Genomic DNA, 18,049 nt, shown 5'->3' on the forward strand with positions numbered 1-18,049 from the left:
AAAAGTACAGAAATAATCCAATTGGAAGTAACTTAAACCCAGGGGGTTCCCAACACACAGAAGGCATTTTTGGATTGTTGGATAGCATTAGATTGTATTGGATTTGCGTCATTTTATTGACATAATTTCCAATTTTAGGCCAGTATAATCAGACAATAGAAGTAATATTTGCCCTGCCTTGTCTAAGTATGATTCTCAAGTCAATGCATATTCAGGTAATTCCAACTATTATGATTAGTTATGTGTATTTTCTTATAGTGACCAGTCCCTTTATTAAGTTTTCCCAAAAGAAAAGCTTTGAAGGAAGCAAAATGTTTTGAATAAATAAATAAAAGAAATGGTTTCAAATTCAGCCAGATAAGCATGGATGCTTTGCCTTTGTTCTCTTTTATTATGCATTCTTCATTCCTAGAAATTCTTTTCTTAAACTAAAATTCATTTTTTCAGTTTTGTATATTTTACAAATTATTATTTTACTTTTAAAAGATGATATTCATATTTGTATTGAGTAAATGATATAGGACTTTTTTTCAAAGCTTTACTTTTTTTAACCTTGGTTGGTTGTATCTTTGCATCGTTAAAACGGCGGAACAAACTGACCCAAGTTTTCGAGGAACCTCAATGACGAGCCAGAATCTCCCTTCCCCACCAAAAAATACTTTTTAACAACTTGAAAATAAACAATTAAAAAATGGAAAATTTTAACGTTATTATTTGTTTAAATTTACTGGTGTCCAATAGTACTGTAAAGTGACTGTATATCTCAAGTGAACCTCAATTTACAGAGGGATATGTCTGATTCACAGTGGTACCCTTTAAACTTTACACTATTTAGATAGAAAAAGGGCGATTCTTTGTCGTCGTAACTCAGACAGATGTGTATACTGTATAGGGCATCGTTTTGGTTCAGACATGCCAATCTTAAAATGGAGGATCACTTGAAATAACAACCAAAGACTCTGTAAGCCAACTATTCAAAAAAAAATTAGAAATATGCTTACTGTGCACGCCGCACGTAACAAAACTTTTTTTAAACGCATTTTCCATGTATTTAATCTTCTTTGATTCCCTAGTTCTATTACCTGTTTATATTTTTGGTAAAAGTAAGAAGCTAAGATAGTTTTCTGAAAGGGACTCTATTTGTTTTCTAAATTTGAACCTCCAATTAGAAAGTAATATGTGATATTTTTAACGATACCGTTTAAAGCTTGTTCTGATCAGGAATGAATGAGATATCTATGTTTATCTGTTAATAAATCGTGATTTCTTTTTTTTTTAAAGTGACTATTGCAATTCGGTTTTTTGTTAAATAAAATTGATTTTTTATTTCGTAATTTAGAGTGCATGCTCTGCACTTGAAATTAAGTCTAGTCCTTGTAAAATAAACGCTTCTATATATGTAGGGTGAACGGCCTCCTACAGCTGATGACCCCCGACCTACTGTAACCTGCACCTTCGTAACAGAATTCGAGGATCATATATTTGTTACAGTGGACGCCGAGGCATTCTTCTTCCTTCATGATCTTATATCATCTTATGTCAAGGTTAGATATCTATATTTTTAGATTATATATTTATCCAATTTTATACGATAACGATATTTTTATACTTCCTTTTTTCCTTATATTTTCCCTTTTAGAAAAGCAAACTTTTACATAATATAGTTTTAAATAATGAAACCTTCTGAAATTACAGTCTAGAGGCCATAAAAACTCTTAGGAAAACTCTTAGGAAAACAAACCAGAGTATTGATAATACTAGCTTTATTATACATATTATCTTAGATCAAACTTGTAAGTCAAAAAATTTCATTTTGACGTTTGAACACTCAAAAATGTTAACGAACAAGATTAAGTCATCTAAAGCATTTTTCACAAACATTAAAAACTAAACTTTATTTTTTTGTGGAAAATAAAGATTTTTTAATCCCCAAATATTCGAAAATTGGAATATTGGAACAATCTCTTAACAAGTATTTTCTTGAACACATTTCAAGTTTGAAGAATGACAAAATCTATATTAGATCTTGTATTAATGTTAGGTTATATTGAAAAACTGTCAAAAATTTAAATAAATATTTTTTCCTCCATTTTCTCTTAGTCAAAAAACTTCCAAACTTGGCATTCTAGACATTATTTTTTCTGCCTTTCTAACTATTTCAGAATACTACAAATTGTTTGGCAATGAACCATAATTTAGTTTCGTAATTTATTTATGCAGCAATCTATATGTCTAACTATCTAACTATCTATCTATCTATCTATCTATCTATATATCTTTAATTGTATCTATCTATCTATATATCGAACTATCTAACTATCTATTTATCTATCTATTTAGGAGAAGGATAGAGTGATATCTCACCAAGCTGGAGGACAAGGCATCCAAGCACATTCTGCGCATACTTCAGGTCAATACTTAAAGGGACTGTACGCGTAATTTTAAGTGACCCTCCATGCAAAGATGACAATGACTGATTCACAACGGTACTCTTGAAAGCTTTGTATGACCAAGTAGGAATTAGATATCAATGTTTTTAAATACTTTTATATTCTTTTAATACTTGTAGGTTAGATTTTATTAATAAATGGGTTTCTAGCGACTCTCTGGTTCTTTTTCAAAATGGATAGAAATTATAAATACGTTTTTTAAAAAAATGCTTTAGATTAAATTACGAAGGGGGGGGGCAATGGGCATTGATACTCTACTCTTAAAATCAATATTTTTCTCATATTTATTGTTTTTTGAGTTTTATTATACTTGTTTACAGCAGTGCAGTGAAGTAAAGGGAATTTATTTTACCAAGGGTTGCCAAAACCAATTTTGTCTACAAAACATCTGGAGCGTAGTAATAGATTAATTGTTGTTTGATGGAGTTTAGAGGTCGGTTATGTTGGTCTCAAGGCGCTAAAATATTTTACTTAATAATAAAAAATATTATTTCCTTGATGATAAATAATTGACAATGTTTGTAAAAAAAAAATTCAAAATTCAAAATATTATTTTTTTAAACAAAATATTTATATTTATATTTCATGATATATACAATTCTTTTTGTTACATAATAGGTTTTACATGTATAACATTTTTATTAAGTTTAAGTTTACTATTACTACTATGGTTTAGGTTATACGGATTAATTTTTAAATACTAAATATTGGGAAAAAGAACTTTTAAGGAGTGGACCTGACCAAACTGTTATAAAGTCTGTTTAAGGATGAAGAAAAAATTTCGAGCAACATTAAAAAAAAGTTTTAGTGTTTACTTAAACTTGTTAAAGAGAAAATGTGTTGTCTTGAAGTTTGTTAGTAATTCAATTATTTAAATTTAGAAATGAACTTTTAGAAATTGTTTCATCTCCNCTGCTTTTACTCTAATTTTTGTTTCATTATATGTTTGCAAATTGGTTTCATAATCTTTATATATACTTGGCTTGTCTGGGAGTTTGTTTGTTTTCTTGTTTGTTTCCATAAACGTAAAAACGACCGAACCGATCGGACCCAACATTTTAAAGCAACTCACATGACCTCAGGAGAGGTTTATGGATGCTCAGAAATTTTAAAAAATGTGTCTCCCAAAAGTTCGATTTTCGTGCAACTTAAAAAATCCGCGAAAAATATCATGAAATTCACGAACTTTCTATCCATATTGTTTAATATTTTACGGAGAGAAAATGCTCATCGATAAAGTAACATTCAAATTTGAAGTAGTAAATGGGCGCGAAGCGCCCTTAAAGCTTAGTAAACTAAAAACACTGAGATCAAGAAACCAACGTCTGAATTATCGAAGAAATATTTAACGGCATTAGATTGCAAAATTATATATTCGGACAAAACGTAGAGTTTGGCTTGCTAGCAATTAGTTCTTTTTTTGTACTGTTTTATAGGGTGGGGGGGGGAAAATATTGCTAAATATACCCCCAACGGGTGTTAGTGTTTACTAGCTGGGCGATGATGATTTTGGATGGAGGAAGGGAGGGAAGGGAGGGAAGGAATTTTTCTTTTAACTTTAATGAGTTTCTTTGAATACTGACTTCAGACATAGTTGAAAGTTAAAAATTTGAATTTTTTAGAAACTTTAATTTAACTTCGTCATGTATTATGAAGAACGAAAAAAATATAATATTTGATGAAATAATGCACGAGTAGACGAGTAGATGATAAGAAATCTGAAATTTATTTACTTCTCTTTACATTATTTCACTTCCTTCTATCAGAGTTTTAGTTTTGGTTCCTAAAATTCTAAACATATGCTTTATTATGGGCTGACAGGGGATTATATAAAGGAAAACACTAGAATTAGATTATGACAATATTACAATAAATTTATAAAGTATTCATTCAGCCCCTTTATAAAGGGAAAAAAAATGAAATCTTCGACCATGATTTAGTGACATTAGACACCCCTCATGTAACAACGGCAAAACAGTTGAGATTTAAAAAATACCGAAATCCGCCAAAAATTGAAGTTTCAGATTTTTATGGTTTGCAATAACATATTTTAGACCTAAATCAAGATCTAAAACGATTATCTCAAAAAAAAAGCTGGTACCCCCTTTTTTCAGATTTTTTTTCATTTGGCACAATTTTGACAGCTAAAAATTGTTTGTCTTGCATTATTGATTTTCAATGGTCGAAGGTTTTTAAACAAAGAAATCAATGAAAAAAAAATCCTTAATTTTTCTGCGTATTTTTATTAATTTTTTTTCAGTCCAGAAAATTTATCACAATTATGATCTGAATCCAAAGTTTGAACAGAAAAACTTCAAAAATGAAGATAGGCCCACAAATTCAATTTCTAAGGAAAAAATGGTGGGCAACAAAAGAAAGAAAGAAAATCAACAAAAAACTAATTCATCAAAAAAATCAGGAAGGTTACCCAACATAATACAGACCCAATTTGTACCTAAAACCAGGAAAACCTATATTTTTTCCAAAAAAAAAGCGGGGGAAATGTTGTTGTATTTTTTTTTTTTACATTTTGAAAATTCATTCCTAGAGTTAATCACTAATCTGACCTTCATGCAAAATCTCAAAAAAATAGCTTCAAAAATATGGGTGTGGCTACCTCCTTGAAAATTTGTGTCATTTGAGGGGAAATGTGCTTATTCCCCTTCACTGTGATTGCTGTTTAGTGGTTTTGACGTCGCTAAAAAACCGACAGACAGACACCTTGACAAACCAAATCTATTTATACTTGGCTTTAAGTGTGCTGTGCGCTCCCTTTCCTGTAAAAACTTTTAGCTTTTAACTGTTTCTAGGAAATTCGGCTCTTTAAAATCATCATTTTTAAATATGGCGGATTTTTCTTTACAAATTGGCGCATTCTAAGAAACCCAATTCGAAATATGATATTATTCCGTATAAATCAAATGTAGTATGAAATATAAGAAGATGACAGGATTAGGGTACTTCAGAACCAATAAGACACATACGACATCAATTGAAGAGTTAGCAAATCAAAACCGAATTGTTGAAAGGCTTCTGAAAAAAAAAGGATTTCCCGCGCAATTAATAGACTTATTTAAAGATAATAGTTTTCCAAAAGGTAGCAAAGAAGAAAGAAATTTAGCGTCAAGGAGCTGATGTCCTTAATGCACTAGGATTGATAGTCCGTGGGTTCGGTGTTCAAGGAGCACCGGACCCATGCATTTTTTTCACAGTTTGAAAATTACGAACTGTCGATTATCGTAAATTTCTTCTTATCAATCTTTAGGATGGCCATCTTATAGGTGTATTGAACTGAAAATTTTTATAAGTTTTTAAAAAACGAAAAACTCCTGAGAACAAAAGGTTAAAAATGTGAGAGCAAGGGTTTCCTTTCTTGTCCGAGAGATTCAGGTCTGCAGAAGGATTAAGGAGCTGATGTCCTTGATGCACTAGGGTTGATAGTCCTAAGCCTAAACAAACAGCCAGAAGAAATTCTGTGGTAGTACAAACTTCGGATTGTATAATGCATAAACACAAACATAAAAACCTGATTACTATTTTCCAGGAATTTCTTTCCAATGTTGATGGTTCATAAACCTTCCCTGTGAGACATCACACAAAATTTAGGCCCGATTGGTTTAGTCGTTTTGACGTTTTTTCGGTTACAAACAAACAAACAGCTGGGAGACAAGTTACAAGCAAAGTATATATAGATTTAAAAGTAATCTCTGTTTGCTCCATTTATAACTCATGAACCCTCTGACCGATTTAATTAAAGAACTTGGTAGCCACGGCAATGTCTTTATAGCTTGTCTGAAAGGTTTTGGTTGAGTTGGTTGACTTGTATAGAAAAAAATCCAGGCAAAGCTTGGTTCCCAACCTAGTGTTTGTATAATTGTCAGACATTTTTGGTATTTCATTAAAGACTTAAATTGTGTTCGTCTAGTAATTACTGTTCTTTAGAAATACTAATTGCTTTTCTTGTTTCTCTTTATCATTAAGATAGTGTTGGAATATAAAATGGGGGGGGGGGAATGAAAAATTGGACATAAAGGCAAGTTTTTCATTCTTTTTTATACTTATTACCCAAATTTCTTTAGTTTATCATAAAAATTATTATTTTTCCCAATTATTAAAAAAAAATGTTCTAAAAGAATATATAATTTTTATAAATTGTTTGGGAAAAAATGATTTTTTAGGGGAGGATAATTTTTCGAGAAAATAATATATAGGTAATGGTAAAATTGAAACTCTCTTTGGGTCAGCGATTGACACAAATTTAATTTTTATTTCCTTGCTCGGGCCGAGGTGGGGGGGGGTTGTTGTAGACTGGAGAGATTGGGGATTTGTTAAAATGTGGTTGTGAACTCAAGGAGTTCTAAAATGTTTTATGTTAAATTAATTTGCATATGCAGACAAAATTCTTCATACAACTTTATAGAGGTGAAGTAAATACTTGGCTACATATTTTTGCATTCCTGTTGGAATTTACTAAACAGAGTGTTCAGTTCATTTCTATATTTTAGACACTTTGTCCCCGGACGCAACGGCGGAGGAATCTAGGAGGTCTAGGGCGGAGGGGGCGGATAGATCAGATAAACAGGAAGGGGCGGAGAGGTCAGAAGACAGGGATAAACCTGCCTCAGCTTCATCCCAGGTCCATTATTATTATCATTATCACTATCACTATCACCATCATTACCATCATTACCATCATTACCATCATTACCATCATTACCATCATTATCATCATTATCATCATTATCATCATTATCATAACTATCATAACTATCATAACTATCATCACTATCATCACTATCATCACTATCATCACTATCATCACTATCATCACTATCATCACTATCATCACTATCATCACTATCATCACTATCATCATTATTATCATTATCATCATCATCATCATCATCATCATCATCATCATCATCATCATTATCAACATTATCATCATTATCACTATCACTATCATTGGCATTGGCCATGGCATTGGCATTGGCATTATTATAATTTTATTATTATTATCGTTATCATTATTTTTGTTCTTATTAACTCGCTGACATTTTTGATTGAACCCATTTTTTCTAACCTGGGCAACACCGGGTACTCCAGCTAGTTATTAGTACTTTTTACATTATTTTTCTGAATAATAATATTGACAAAAATATAAAATTATTAGACTGACTGGCGTGAGTTTGAATGCCAAACCTGGAGACTTGAACCTACAGTCCGGCTACAGTCATGGGCAGGTCAACGTCATTTGATAATTATTTAGCAACCTAGAGGTCACATTTAAAGAATCTAAACCGCGTCGCTGAACCGCCAATAACCGGTTCCAATTGAGCACCGGCTCAAATCTGGAAACACAGAATATAATTTTTAACGGAACTAACAATGTTTGATCCGCGTCTCATATTACAGACGCGACTCAACTTCTTTAAATTTTGCCTCAGAGGTCGTAACTTTTTTATTGTGTAGCACTACGGGCAGAACTAATCTGTATCTGTATCGGATTAAGTTAATTCCTCTGAGATGTCTCTAATGATCGAACAGTCAAAAGCCACAAAAGTTTGTGTCTTTGATCACTGGTAAATCACAAAACTAGGAGTCCAATTTGTTATGGGTCATTCAATCCCTTCAAATTACAAGTTTCGACTGTGGATATAACGTTTACGAAAATATTAGCGCCAATCCCAAACTCTGTTTTCATATTCAGTATTCGCTGGGTTTTTTTCAGCAAATTCTTTTATTAATTTCCTTAAGAAAAATTAAATATCAACACAGGATGAGACTGCGAAAACAACCCAATCTCTTAAAATAGGACGATTTGAAGCTTGATTTTTGGTTTCTGGATAAAATTTAATATTCTAATGGTTTATTAAATGATTAAGCACAGAAATAAGGACACTTTGGCCTACGGGAACCCTGAAAACAAGAAAACGGACTTAACAATTTCCGTACAATCGTCTCTGATGTCTCATCCTTTGTGGGTAACCCTGTATGTTAAATTTTTATCAGATTTTAGAAATTTCTTGTGTTTTTTTCCACCATTTCGTGTTTATTTTTGTGGAATAATTAATCTTGAAAATAATTATTGTTAAGTTTTGTTGCCAATGTTATGATTAAGGTCGCAAGATTGAACCCTACGGAGTAGATTATATACTTCAAAGGCTTGGATTCTCTCATGCAAAGACGACTATTCCAAAATGGCTTCAGGTAAAAAATCCACCAATGAAAATAGAAAAATCTGCGAAGTCTTAAAATTTCTTTTTCCTAATAATAATATAAGAAAATATGGATTAAAAAATTACAATATTACGCCACTAGAGCTGAAAACTTTAGAATGGTGGATATCGAGATTAATGCTTGATCTCCTCTTTTTCTTAATCTCCAGATTAAATATTGCTTGTTCTCCTCATGAATTTAATCTCCAGATTAATTAACAGATCGGGATTAAGGATATCCCATTCAAAAGTTCCCATCTCTGGTAATATAATGGTTCATGTATTCAATGCAGATTGTACATTTGTTATCCATTTTATTTTATTTGTTGACAACGTATTTGGTACACTTATTTATACGTACAATGTACATACAATACATGTCAAGAAAGTAAAGAAAGATTTGTTTTCATTTTTTTAATAAATTGTTTTTATTCTGAAGACCCCCTCAATAATTAATAGTTATTTTCCTGGACCCAAAATAGAGACATAAAAATTCAAAAACCTGTCATTCTATGTTCTGAAACTTAAATATATATAAATTATGTATATATATATATATATATTAGATTGTTAATGAGCAGAAGAAGGTCTAGAAATGAAAAAATAAAAGATATACGTACACTGCAGTATATTTATATTATATATATATCTAGACCTATATATATTTATATATATATATATATTTATATATATTTATATATATATATATATAGATTGTTAATGAGCAGAAGAAGGTCTAGAAATGTAAAAATAAAGGATGTACACTGCAGTATAAGTATATTATATATTATATATAAATGATGAATGGGGACAGTAAACTCCCATGAGATTAATATAAAGGTATTCTAAATATAAATATAGTACACAGTACACAGTACTCAGTACAGAGCATTTTAGTCCTGAGTCCAAAACTTAAGACGGTATGGTTACGAAACCCAGTATCGGAAACCAGGTTTCAAGAATAGGGTAAGGCAATTTTCTTTGATATCAACAGTGGAGTAGTGGGGCGGGGGCTGAGAACCCTCTGCACCTCCCTAGTCCCTCCTAAACAAGCCCAGGGGCGTAGTGGGGGGGGCCGACAACCCTGTGTATTCCCTAGACATGCCCTTAGCCCCTCCCCTAGAGGTCTAATATATTAAACTTACATTTATATTATTTTTTGATCAATTGGCAGTTTGTCCATTTTATGAGAATTTCCCAAATTCTTTCATTAGACTTTAATTTAATTATCGGGGTTATATTTAAAATCCATATCTGAGTTATTTGACCCAAAGTTAATTGAGTAAAGTTCACAGGGTTGGATATTTGGGGGAGCAGTGTTCCAGTGGGAACAGATAATTTAAAGAGGGAACAATGTTTAGGAAAGGGGGGTGCACTGCAGGATTTGGAACAATTTCTCATAGAAATATTTTTACTTGTAACCATGATCCCGGTTGGGCTTTTTTGTCTCCCCTTTGATATTTCCCTTAGAGTTGAAATAGGGGAGTGTGATACAATGTCCCTGTCCCTAGTAAAAAAATGTAGACCTCTATCTTTAATGGTTAGGGTGCAAAGGAGGATTTTAAAAAGTTCAAAAAGTATGTTGGAAAAATGTTCAAAAATAAATATTTTTACTTTGACAAATATTAACATGGGACACATATTAATATACATCCATTCTTAATGGCTTTTCAAATATATAAATGTTAGTCATGTAGGTTAATTAATAAAAAAATATTAACCATTTCTATTTTTTTTTAACACCGACCCGTCGTTTGACTGTCCTCTACCCTATCATATGCATAACATATTTTTTTTTTTTGCAAAATTTGTTCACAACTATGAAGTTAAAACGGGGGAATTATTTGCATACAACTATCATATTTTATCATTTTCTGACACAAACATTTTTACTGCAGAATGTTTTTTGCAAATTTGCATTTTTTTGCAGATTCTGAAAGTATAGAATAAGAGTTTTCCAATTATGTATCATTTGTAATATTTGGACATCAAACGTAGGATTTAAGGGGGGTCTCCCCCAGTGTATCCTGGTTTTCAAGTACCCCAGCAGGGAAAGGTTAAGATAGACCATAAACTTTTGTCATTTAAGCTACAGATCTCGAAATTACATTTTTGAAAAACCCTTGAAAAATTAATTTAAAAATATGTTACTTTATCGGGTAAATAAAGTTTTTAAAACTTAATTTTTTTTAATACCGGTTTTGTTTAGGTGGGTGAACAACGACCGCTAGGGGTGAAACCAAAAAAAATCTGCGCATAATAAATTATGAATAGATCTTAGGGCTCTTAGAAATTTTTCTTTCTACTCTACAAGAAACAAAAATGTTGATATTTTAGAAATAATTCTTTTGAAACCTCATATTCTAGTCATAATTAACGATAATAAGGTTCATTAGCTTACTATATAATATATTACAATATTATATACAAGAACTTTTAGAATATATAATTTACTTAGTTCATGTAAATACAATATTATATACAAGAACTTTAAGAATATATAATTTACTTAGTTCATGTAAACACAATATTATAAACAAGAACTTAAAGAATATACACTTTACAGTGGAAATGAATGATTTTTCATTATTTCGAATCTAACTCACCCTTCCCGGGAAAAAGGAATTTTTTTAAATTCTTTTTGTAACTAACATCTATTCTTTTATTTGTTTATTCTCCTTAAAAAGATAATACCTAATATACATATGGTGGGAGAATGTTTTTTTTAAGAAAATCTAAGCCGAACAGAAATATCTATTTTTTCCAGCTGGGATTCCATTTTCATTTTCCTTTTCTTAAAATCTAAGAACAGTATTCAAAAGTAAAACATTAAATATTAGAATTTCTTTATCCATAATCACATTACAAACAAAGTCGTATTCAGGTATTTGTCCAGTTGGAGCTTCAATATTTTTTATCACATTCAACACAGAAATTTTGGAAAAAAGATTATTATTATTTTTGAAACTTATGTAACATAATTTGCCAGGGGGAAAATATTCTTTTGGGTAAAGCATGCAAAAAAAAACTTGCCTTTTGATGCCCAATATTTCATTTTTTTCCAAATATTCAAAAATCATTTTTAAATTCTGATAAATATACACCCCTGTAATTATTTGATATTTCAGCGCGGGTTTATGGATCCTTTGGATAAGATTCTCTCCTTGATCGTCTTCAACGCCGTCATCGTTGTATCAGAGGAGGAGGAGGGGGAGGAGACTAATACCAGGTAGGAGGAGGAGGAAGAGGAGGGGGAGTGATGAAGGGATGTGAAGGGAGGAAGGGATTCCCTTCTCTTCTCTTCACCTTCCCTCTTTTCCCCTTCCCTCTCCCTGGCTTTTTCATTATTTTTTGACTCCGTATTACTATTCCTTCTATTTAAACCCCTGCCATCTAATTATACCATCCCTTCTATTGAAACTCCCCTACTATCTACTAACTCTTGATTACAAAAAAAATCTAAGATCCATTAACGAGAGAGACCGACAAGACATAGTACTTGAACTGAAAGTGCAGTATTGTACTGAAAAACTTCAGGATTCATATTTGATTGTTTACAATAAAATGTCTCCTAAAGTTTTTCTCTACTATACTGCACTTTCAGCTCAATTACCATGTCTAGCTGGTCTCTACCGCTAAAAAAAATATTTTTTTTAATCGGAGATCTTAAATTAGGTATGGGGATAAAAATCTTTCGTAAAAGTTGTGAAATGGAGTTATTTTTAAATTCCAATCTAAGCTGTGTATTTCCACTAATAACAGAGATTGTTTTATTAGAAAACATGATTAGCCCAACCTGAGAGTAATTCAATTAAACTGATCAAATGAAAACAAATCATGAATGTCGGGGAAGCTTTAGGCTCCATTTCTCAGCCTAGAGTTTCAATTCCTGAATGAGAAATGGGTTTTCAGCCCGGATATGAATTCATTTCCGACTTTTGCAATGTATCTATAGTTAAAGGTTAAATTCCAATATTTGGTGACGAAATCCCAGCAACACGACCAAGTTTGAGCCATGCAGTAACTAAATAAATAAATGTAGAGAACCTACCAGGAATACTAGAATAGATATTTATCTTTATTTATTATTTTTATCTTTCTCGCAAACCTTCAGGGGTAAATATTTTCTTGAAAAATCACCCCCAGTATATTTTAATGTTTTGGGAATTTTAAGTTGAAACGTTAAAAAAAAGTTGGGATCTTGCCAGTTTAAAATACAATATTTTCTCTCTTTTTTCTTTTATCGTGAAGAATACGTAGATCTGTACATCTATTTGTCTAGTTAATATTGTTTAGTTCAGGCTGTATTATTGTCACAATATATATGATAGAAATAAATTATTGTGGTAACAAAAACTCTCCAGTAAGTACAAACTTGTATGATATATCTATGATTTATGATGTTCTACAGATTTTTATCAATTTTATGGGTTTTTTGTGATTTAAAGTTAACATTTTTATAACATTCCTGTGTCCGAATTTAATGAATTTAAGCCGTGTCTCAAATTCCCCAAAAACCGGTTTAAATTGAGCGCCAGCTTAAATCTTGAAAAATTTAATACAAATTTCAGTGGAACCACCGTAATTTGAGCCGCGGTTTAAATTTAAGCCGCGATTTAAATTTAAACCGCGGCTCAAATTCTTTAAATTCGGCCTCTGGACAAATTTTTTTGGTGATTTATATGTTAATCAACATACACATTTTATGTTAATATAATAGATTTTACAATAGTTTCACACATTTTTATGATAATTTCACAGAATTTGCTGAAAAATTCAAGAATGCTAATTTCACTGATTTTTTATCATTATGGTTTTTATGTCTGGATTTTTATCATAATTTTAGAAATATTTATTAAAATAATTTTTGGAATCTAATTTCTCTCTTATTTAACTTCGAATTATTATTAAATATTCTCAACTTCAAAATGACAAAAATTTAATAAATAAATGCAATCATAATTGTATTATAAACTGTTGAAAATCAATATACAGGGTGTCCCACGAAACATGACAGTATGCAGGACGACTTGAATGTCGTCTTGATTTGACTCTCTGCAAAACCTTNCCAATATTTGGTGACGAAATCCCAGCAACACGACCAAGTTTGAGCCATGCAACCATTTTTGTCACCCATTCATTCATGAAGGATCATCATTATGGTAAATATGAATGAAGGGGGAGCCCCCCGATGGTTTGCTTTGTCTCTGCTATGCATTCCTAGGAATATATAGCAGAGTGAATGTTATCGAGAGCTAATGAAAGCTATGGAGGATATTCAAGAGATTAATTAAGTTTAATTATGAGCTAGAACAATGGGTTGCCATTGATTAAAAATTATAATATGTGTTTCAATTACAATTTTGTTGTGTATAGCTAGAGTTGACAAGCGTGGAAAATTAGAACTAGATTTTGATTACTTAAAACGAGATGTAAACTTTAAAATTAAATGCTTGTGGTTTAAACGAGTCGTGACAAGTGTTGAAGTTCTCGTTCAAAAGCAAATTTTTAATGCTCTTTTAATTATTTTAACATAATTTTGCAAAAAGTAACTGCATCGTTTGAATTAATTCTTCTGATGAAAACTTGAATCGGCCAAAAATCCCTTAATTTCTAAATAATTTAGCTATTTCTCAAAAAATAAATTTCCATTTTTGTGAAAGGGGATAGATGCTGCACGCCTAATTTGTTTTAAAATTCGGTGATGGTGATGGACCAAACCTCTGTAGAGTAACAAAAGTAGATGTTAGTTCCACATTTATTGAAAATATATTTCGGTCTGGGTTGACCCTCGTCAGTTCTTGAGATTGTTTCTGTCACAAAGATTAAAAACAAACTAATTTGTGTTCGAATGTCCTAAAATAAGATAAAATTGGACACTAATGACATCTAATGACCTTTAATAACCTCGACAAATAGAAAATGTGTCAACTATGGCTTAATGCATTTATCAAGCGAAAGCTAGGACGTTGTGGTTTAGCTAGTAGCTAAAGTGAATTTTCTCTAATGATAATAATGCTATTAGAATTTTTTACTTTTCTTAATTAACTGAATTATACAGTTTTATAAGGGACCATAAACCAACGTAATTTCAAGTAACCCTCCATGCAGAGATGAAAATGCCCGATTTACAACGTTAAATCTTGAAACCTTTATCTGATCAATTATGTGGAAGATATTCTTATTTTTCTAGTTTGAAAAGTTTTTGAACCTTTTAGTCTTATTTTTTTTTAGTAAAATTGAGCCAGACACTTGTGTGGAAAACCCACAATTAAAAATAATCAGTTTACTAAATTATGAACATTGATATCTCATTCATTCTTGATGAAACATAGCTTGTAATAATATCGTTGTGAATCGGGCATTGACATCTTTGCATGGAGGGTCATTTGAAATTACACATACTGTCCTTTTAATTCTTCATTTTCTAGATTTGTTAAGACATCTTAAATAATAATATTTGTGTTTAGGCGGAAAGTGAGCGGTATTCTCAACAAATCTGACAGTTTTGGAGAACAAACCAAGAAAATATCTTCAGGGGCTAGGAGCAAGTATTAAAATTTAAGAATCATAGATTCTTTAATGAACAGATGAATCAAAATATTAATATTAAGATTCATAAATTTGCAAATAAGTAGAGGGATCAGAGTATGAAAATCAAAATCCATAGATTCCCAAATAAACATGAAGCAAGTATTAAAATTTAAGATCGATACATTCAAAAATAAACAGATGATTCAGAATGTTAAAAACAAGATCCATATATTCATAAATAAACAGATGAAGCAAGTATTAAATTTTGATATTATACATTTATAAATATACAGATGAATCAAATCCATAGATTCATAAATAAACAGATGGATCAGAAAATTAAAATCAAGATCCATAGATGCAATAAGAAACAGAAGAATCAAAATTTCAAGGATTTTTTTATTATTTATTTTCCCCAAACTTTATTTATTATATTTATTATTTCATTATGTCAACCTTATTTACCTCCATCTACTATTATCTATAATAGGACTTAAATTTATTATTCTTGTTTACTTTGAAAATTATGTCAACTTTCCTACAATTTTTAATCCCAAACCCTACCCCCAATTGAAGGTGGGGGTATAATCCCGACAACTATAAAATAATTGTAAAGCATAATGTTTACATTTTTATCTAGATTATTGTTAACTAAGGATATTGTTCTCATATTTGATTCTTTAATTAAACCTCAAAATCGATATTTATTAAATCTCTCAAATGTCTAATCCTCATATTAACAAATATATAATATTAGATAAAACCTTTGTAAAAGAGAAAGTTCGTTTTTTCATCGAATAACTGTTGCTGGGTGCAACTGATTTAGTTTTTCTATATAAATGAATACATATTGAGCCACATTTTCACTCAAATCTAGAAAAATATGTCCTCCCAATCTAGAATCTTATGTTCTTCTAAATTTCCAATTTTATGCTTTTTTTTAATTACTTAACCTTGTTAATAATTACACCCATTTCATTCTGAAATTGTTAATTAGCTGACTTGTCCATTAATTATAGTTAATTATTACACCAACTTTATATTTAGAAAACTTTAAATTGTTAATTAGCTGACTTGTTCTTTAAATTTTTGTAATTTGATTCTTTTATGTTTGCTAGTCATTATCCATCTTGCCATGTTTCATTTGAAGTCTTTAAAGAGACTGCTTGCAATGTTAATTTTTATCTGTATTCTGTACTGTCCCTTTATTGATAAGGTTTACCTAGTCGCTACAAATTTTGAGTTCAAATATTCTACACAAAACTCAGCCAAAAAATCAAAAATATGAAAAGACAGAAGATCGATAACTTTGGGGGAAATTAATGAATTTTTTATACTGAAGTTCTTCGAATCAAATGCGGAGCAAACCAATAGGAAATATTTCTAAGGTAGAATTATTTCAATTTTCCCCAAGAATTGCCACATTTTGGACGTACATACAAATTTGAATAATTTATCAATTATTTTGTAAAAAAAATGTTGTTTGAAACTTCCTCTTTGAACTGACAGTGCTGTAATATCATTTAACTTTATAGTGCTTTAACTTATTTAGTGTGTTATTGTAATTTAATAAATAATTCTAGTTAATAGAAGTACTATCTATAATTTGTAATAATTGAAGTTACCCAATTTGTTCTATTTATAAATATATCATTGGAATCTATTTTTTAGAGGGAAATAAGTTGTTAGTTAAATCTAACAACATTGATTTTTAGAGTGAAATAACAATTTGTTAGCTAAATCTAACAAAATTATTTTTTAGAGTGAAATAACAAGCTGTCAGTCATATCTAACAAAATAAATTTTTAGAGGAAAAATACCAAGTTGTTAGCTAAATCTAACAAGGAAAAATAACAAGTTGTTAGCTAAATCTAACTAAATTAATTTTTAGAGGAAAAATAACAACTTGTTAGCGAAATCTTACAAAATTAATTTTTAGAGGGAAATAACAAGTTGTTAGCTAAATGTAGCAAAATTAATTTTTAGAGGAAAATAACAAGTTGTTAGCTAAATCTAAGAAAATTAATTTTTAGAGGGAAATATCAAGTTGTTAGCTAAATCTATCAAAATTTGGCACACCTTACTAATCTTCTCTGAATTCGCTACAAATAGGTGAATTTGCTGGGTGATATTTAGGCCTCATGGAATGTGGCCTTGAAGAACCCTAGGTAATGAAAAATGTGGTTTACCAAAGTAGAACCAGAAAACTGGAGTAGGTTAAGACTGGCGTCATCATAGAGAATAGAATATATATTAGAGGGGAATTTACTCGAAAAAAGAGTAAAACGGCCATTTTGTTGTACTGTTTCCATACTGCAGGTGTACTTCACATATTCGTGCTACATAACCGCTTGGGCCCTGGAACATCATTTTATAGAAAATCTAAAATTAATATTAAAAGAAAATCAAATTATGAATTAGGCTGGTTTCATGATTGAGCAATGATGATTTCACATAGACTCCATGCCTTTCACTTTACAAACGATGATTTCCGTTAAAACTGTAAATCAAATGATGTTTTTTATTCACCTAATTTATTATAAAGTTTATTTAACGGCTTTAAAAAATTCGAAATTGAAATGAATAGTCTAGGGAACATACTGTATTATATGCAGTAGAGTACATTATACTCTACTGCATATAGTTTGTGAACATTTACATGATTTGTACACTTTGAACTCCCTTTCAGGCTGAAAGGGATTGAAAAAATTCATACCGAAGGATTTTATAAATTCCCCTCTAATATATATTCTATTCTCTATGGGCGTCATTGATCAATATGAATGTATTTGATTTCTTTACGCAGAAAATAGTTATACTAGTAGCTTGAAAATTACCAAATTAGCC

At 30.6% G+C, this 18,049-nt stretch overlaps 1 protein-coding gene across 1 annotated transcript in view; it reads left to right on the forward strand.

The window, feature by feature from the left end:
* LOC111701115 (uncharacterized protein KIAA1109) overlaps positions 1-16,789 on the forward strand; it is a 63,068-nt gene extending 46,279 nt beyond the window's left edge. The window contains exons 43-50 of the mRNA XM_023472268.1: positions 139-215; positions 1,404-1,544; positions 2,341-2,410; positions 6,956-7,086; positions 7,624-7,693; positions 8,572-8,660; positions 11,797-11,897; positions 15,139-16,789. Coding sequence (XP_023328036.1) covers positions 139-215; positions 1,404-1,544; positions 2,341-2,410; positions 6,956-7,086; positions 7,624-7,693; positions 8,572-8,660; positions 11,797-11,897; positions 15,139-15,226 — 767 coding nt within the window. The 3' untranslated portion in view covers positions 15,227-16,789. The remainder of the gene's footprint in view (positions 1-138; positions 216-1,403; positions 1,545-2,340; positions 2,411-6,955; positions 7,087-7,623; positions 7,694-8,571; positions 8,661-11,796; positions 11,898-15,138) is intronic.
* Positions 16,790-18,049: the final 1,260 nt, after the last annotated feature.

The sequence above is a fragment of the Eurytemora carolleeae genome, unplaced genomic scaffold, assembly GCF_000591075.1.
Source record: "Eurytemora carolleeae unplaced genomic scaffold, Eaff_2.0 scaffold216, whole genome shotgun sequence".
NCBI lineage: Eukaryota > Metazoa > Arthropoda > Copepoda > Calanoida > Temoridae > Eurytemora > Eurytemora carolleeae.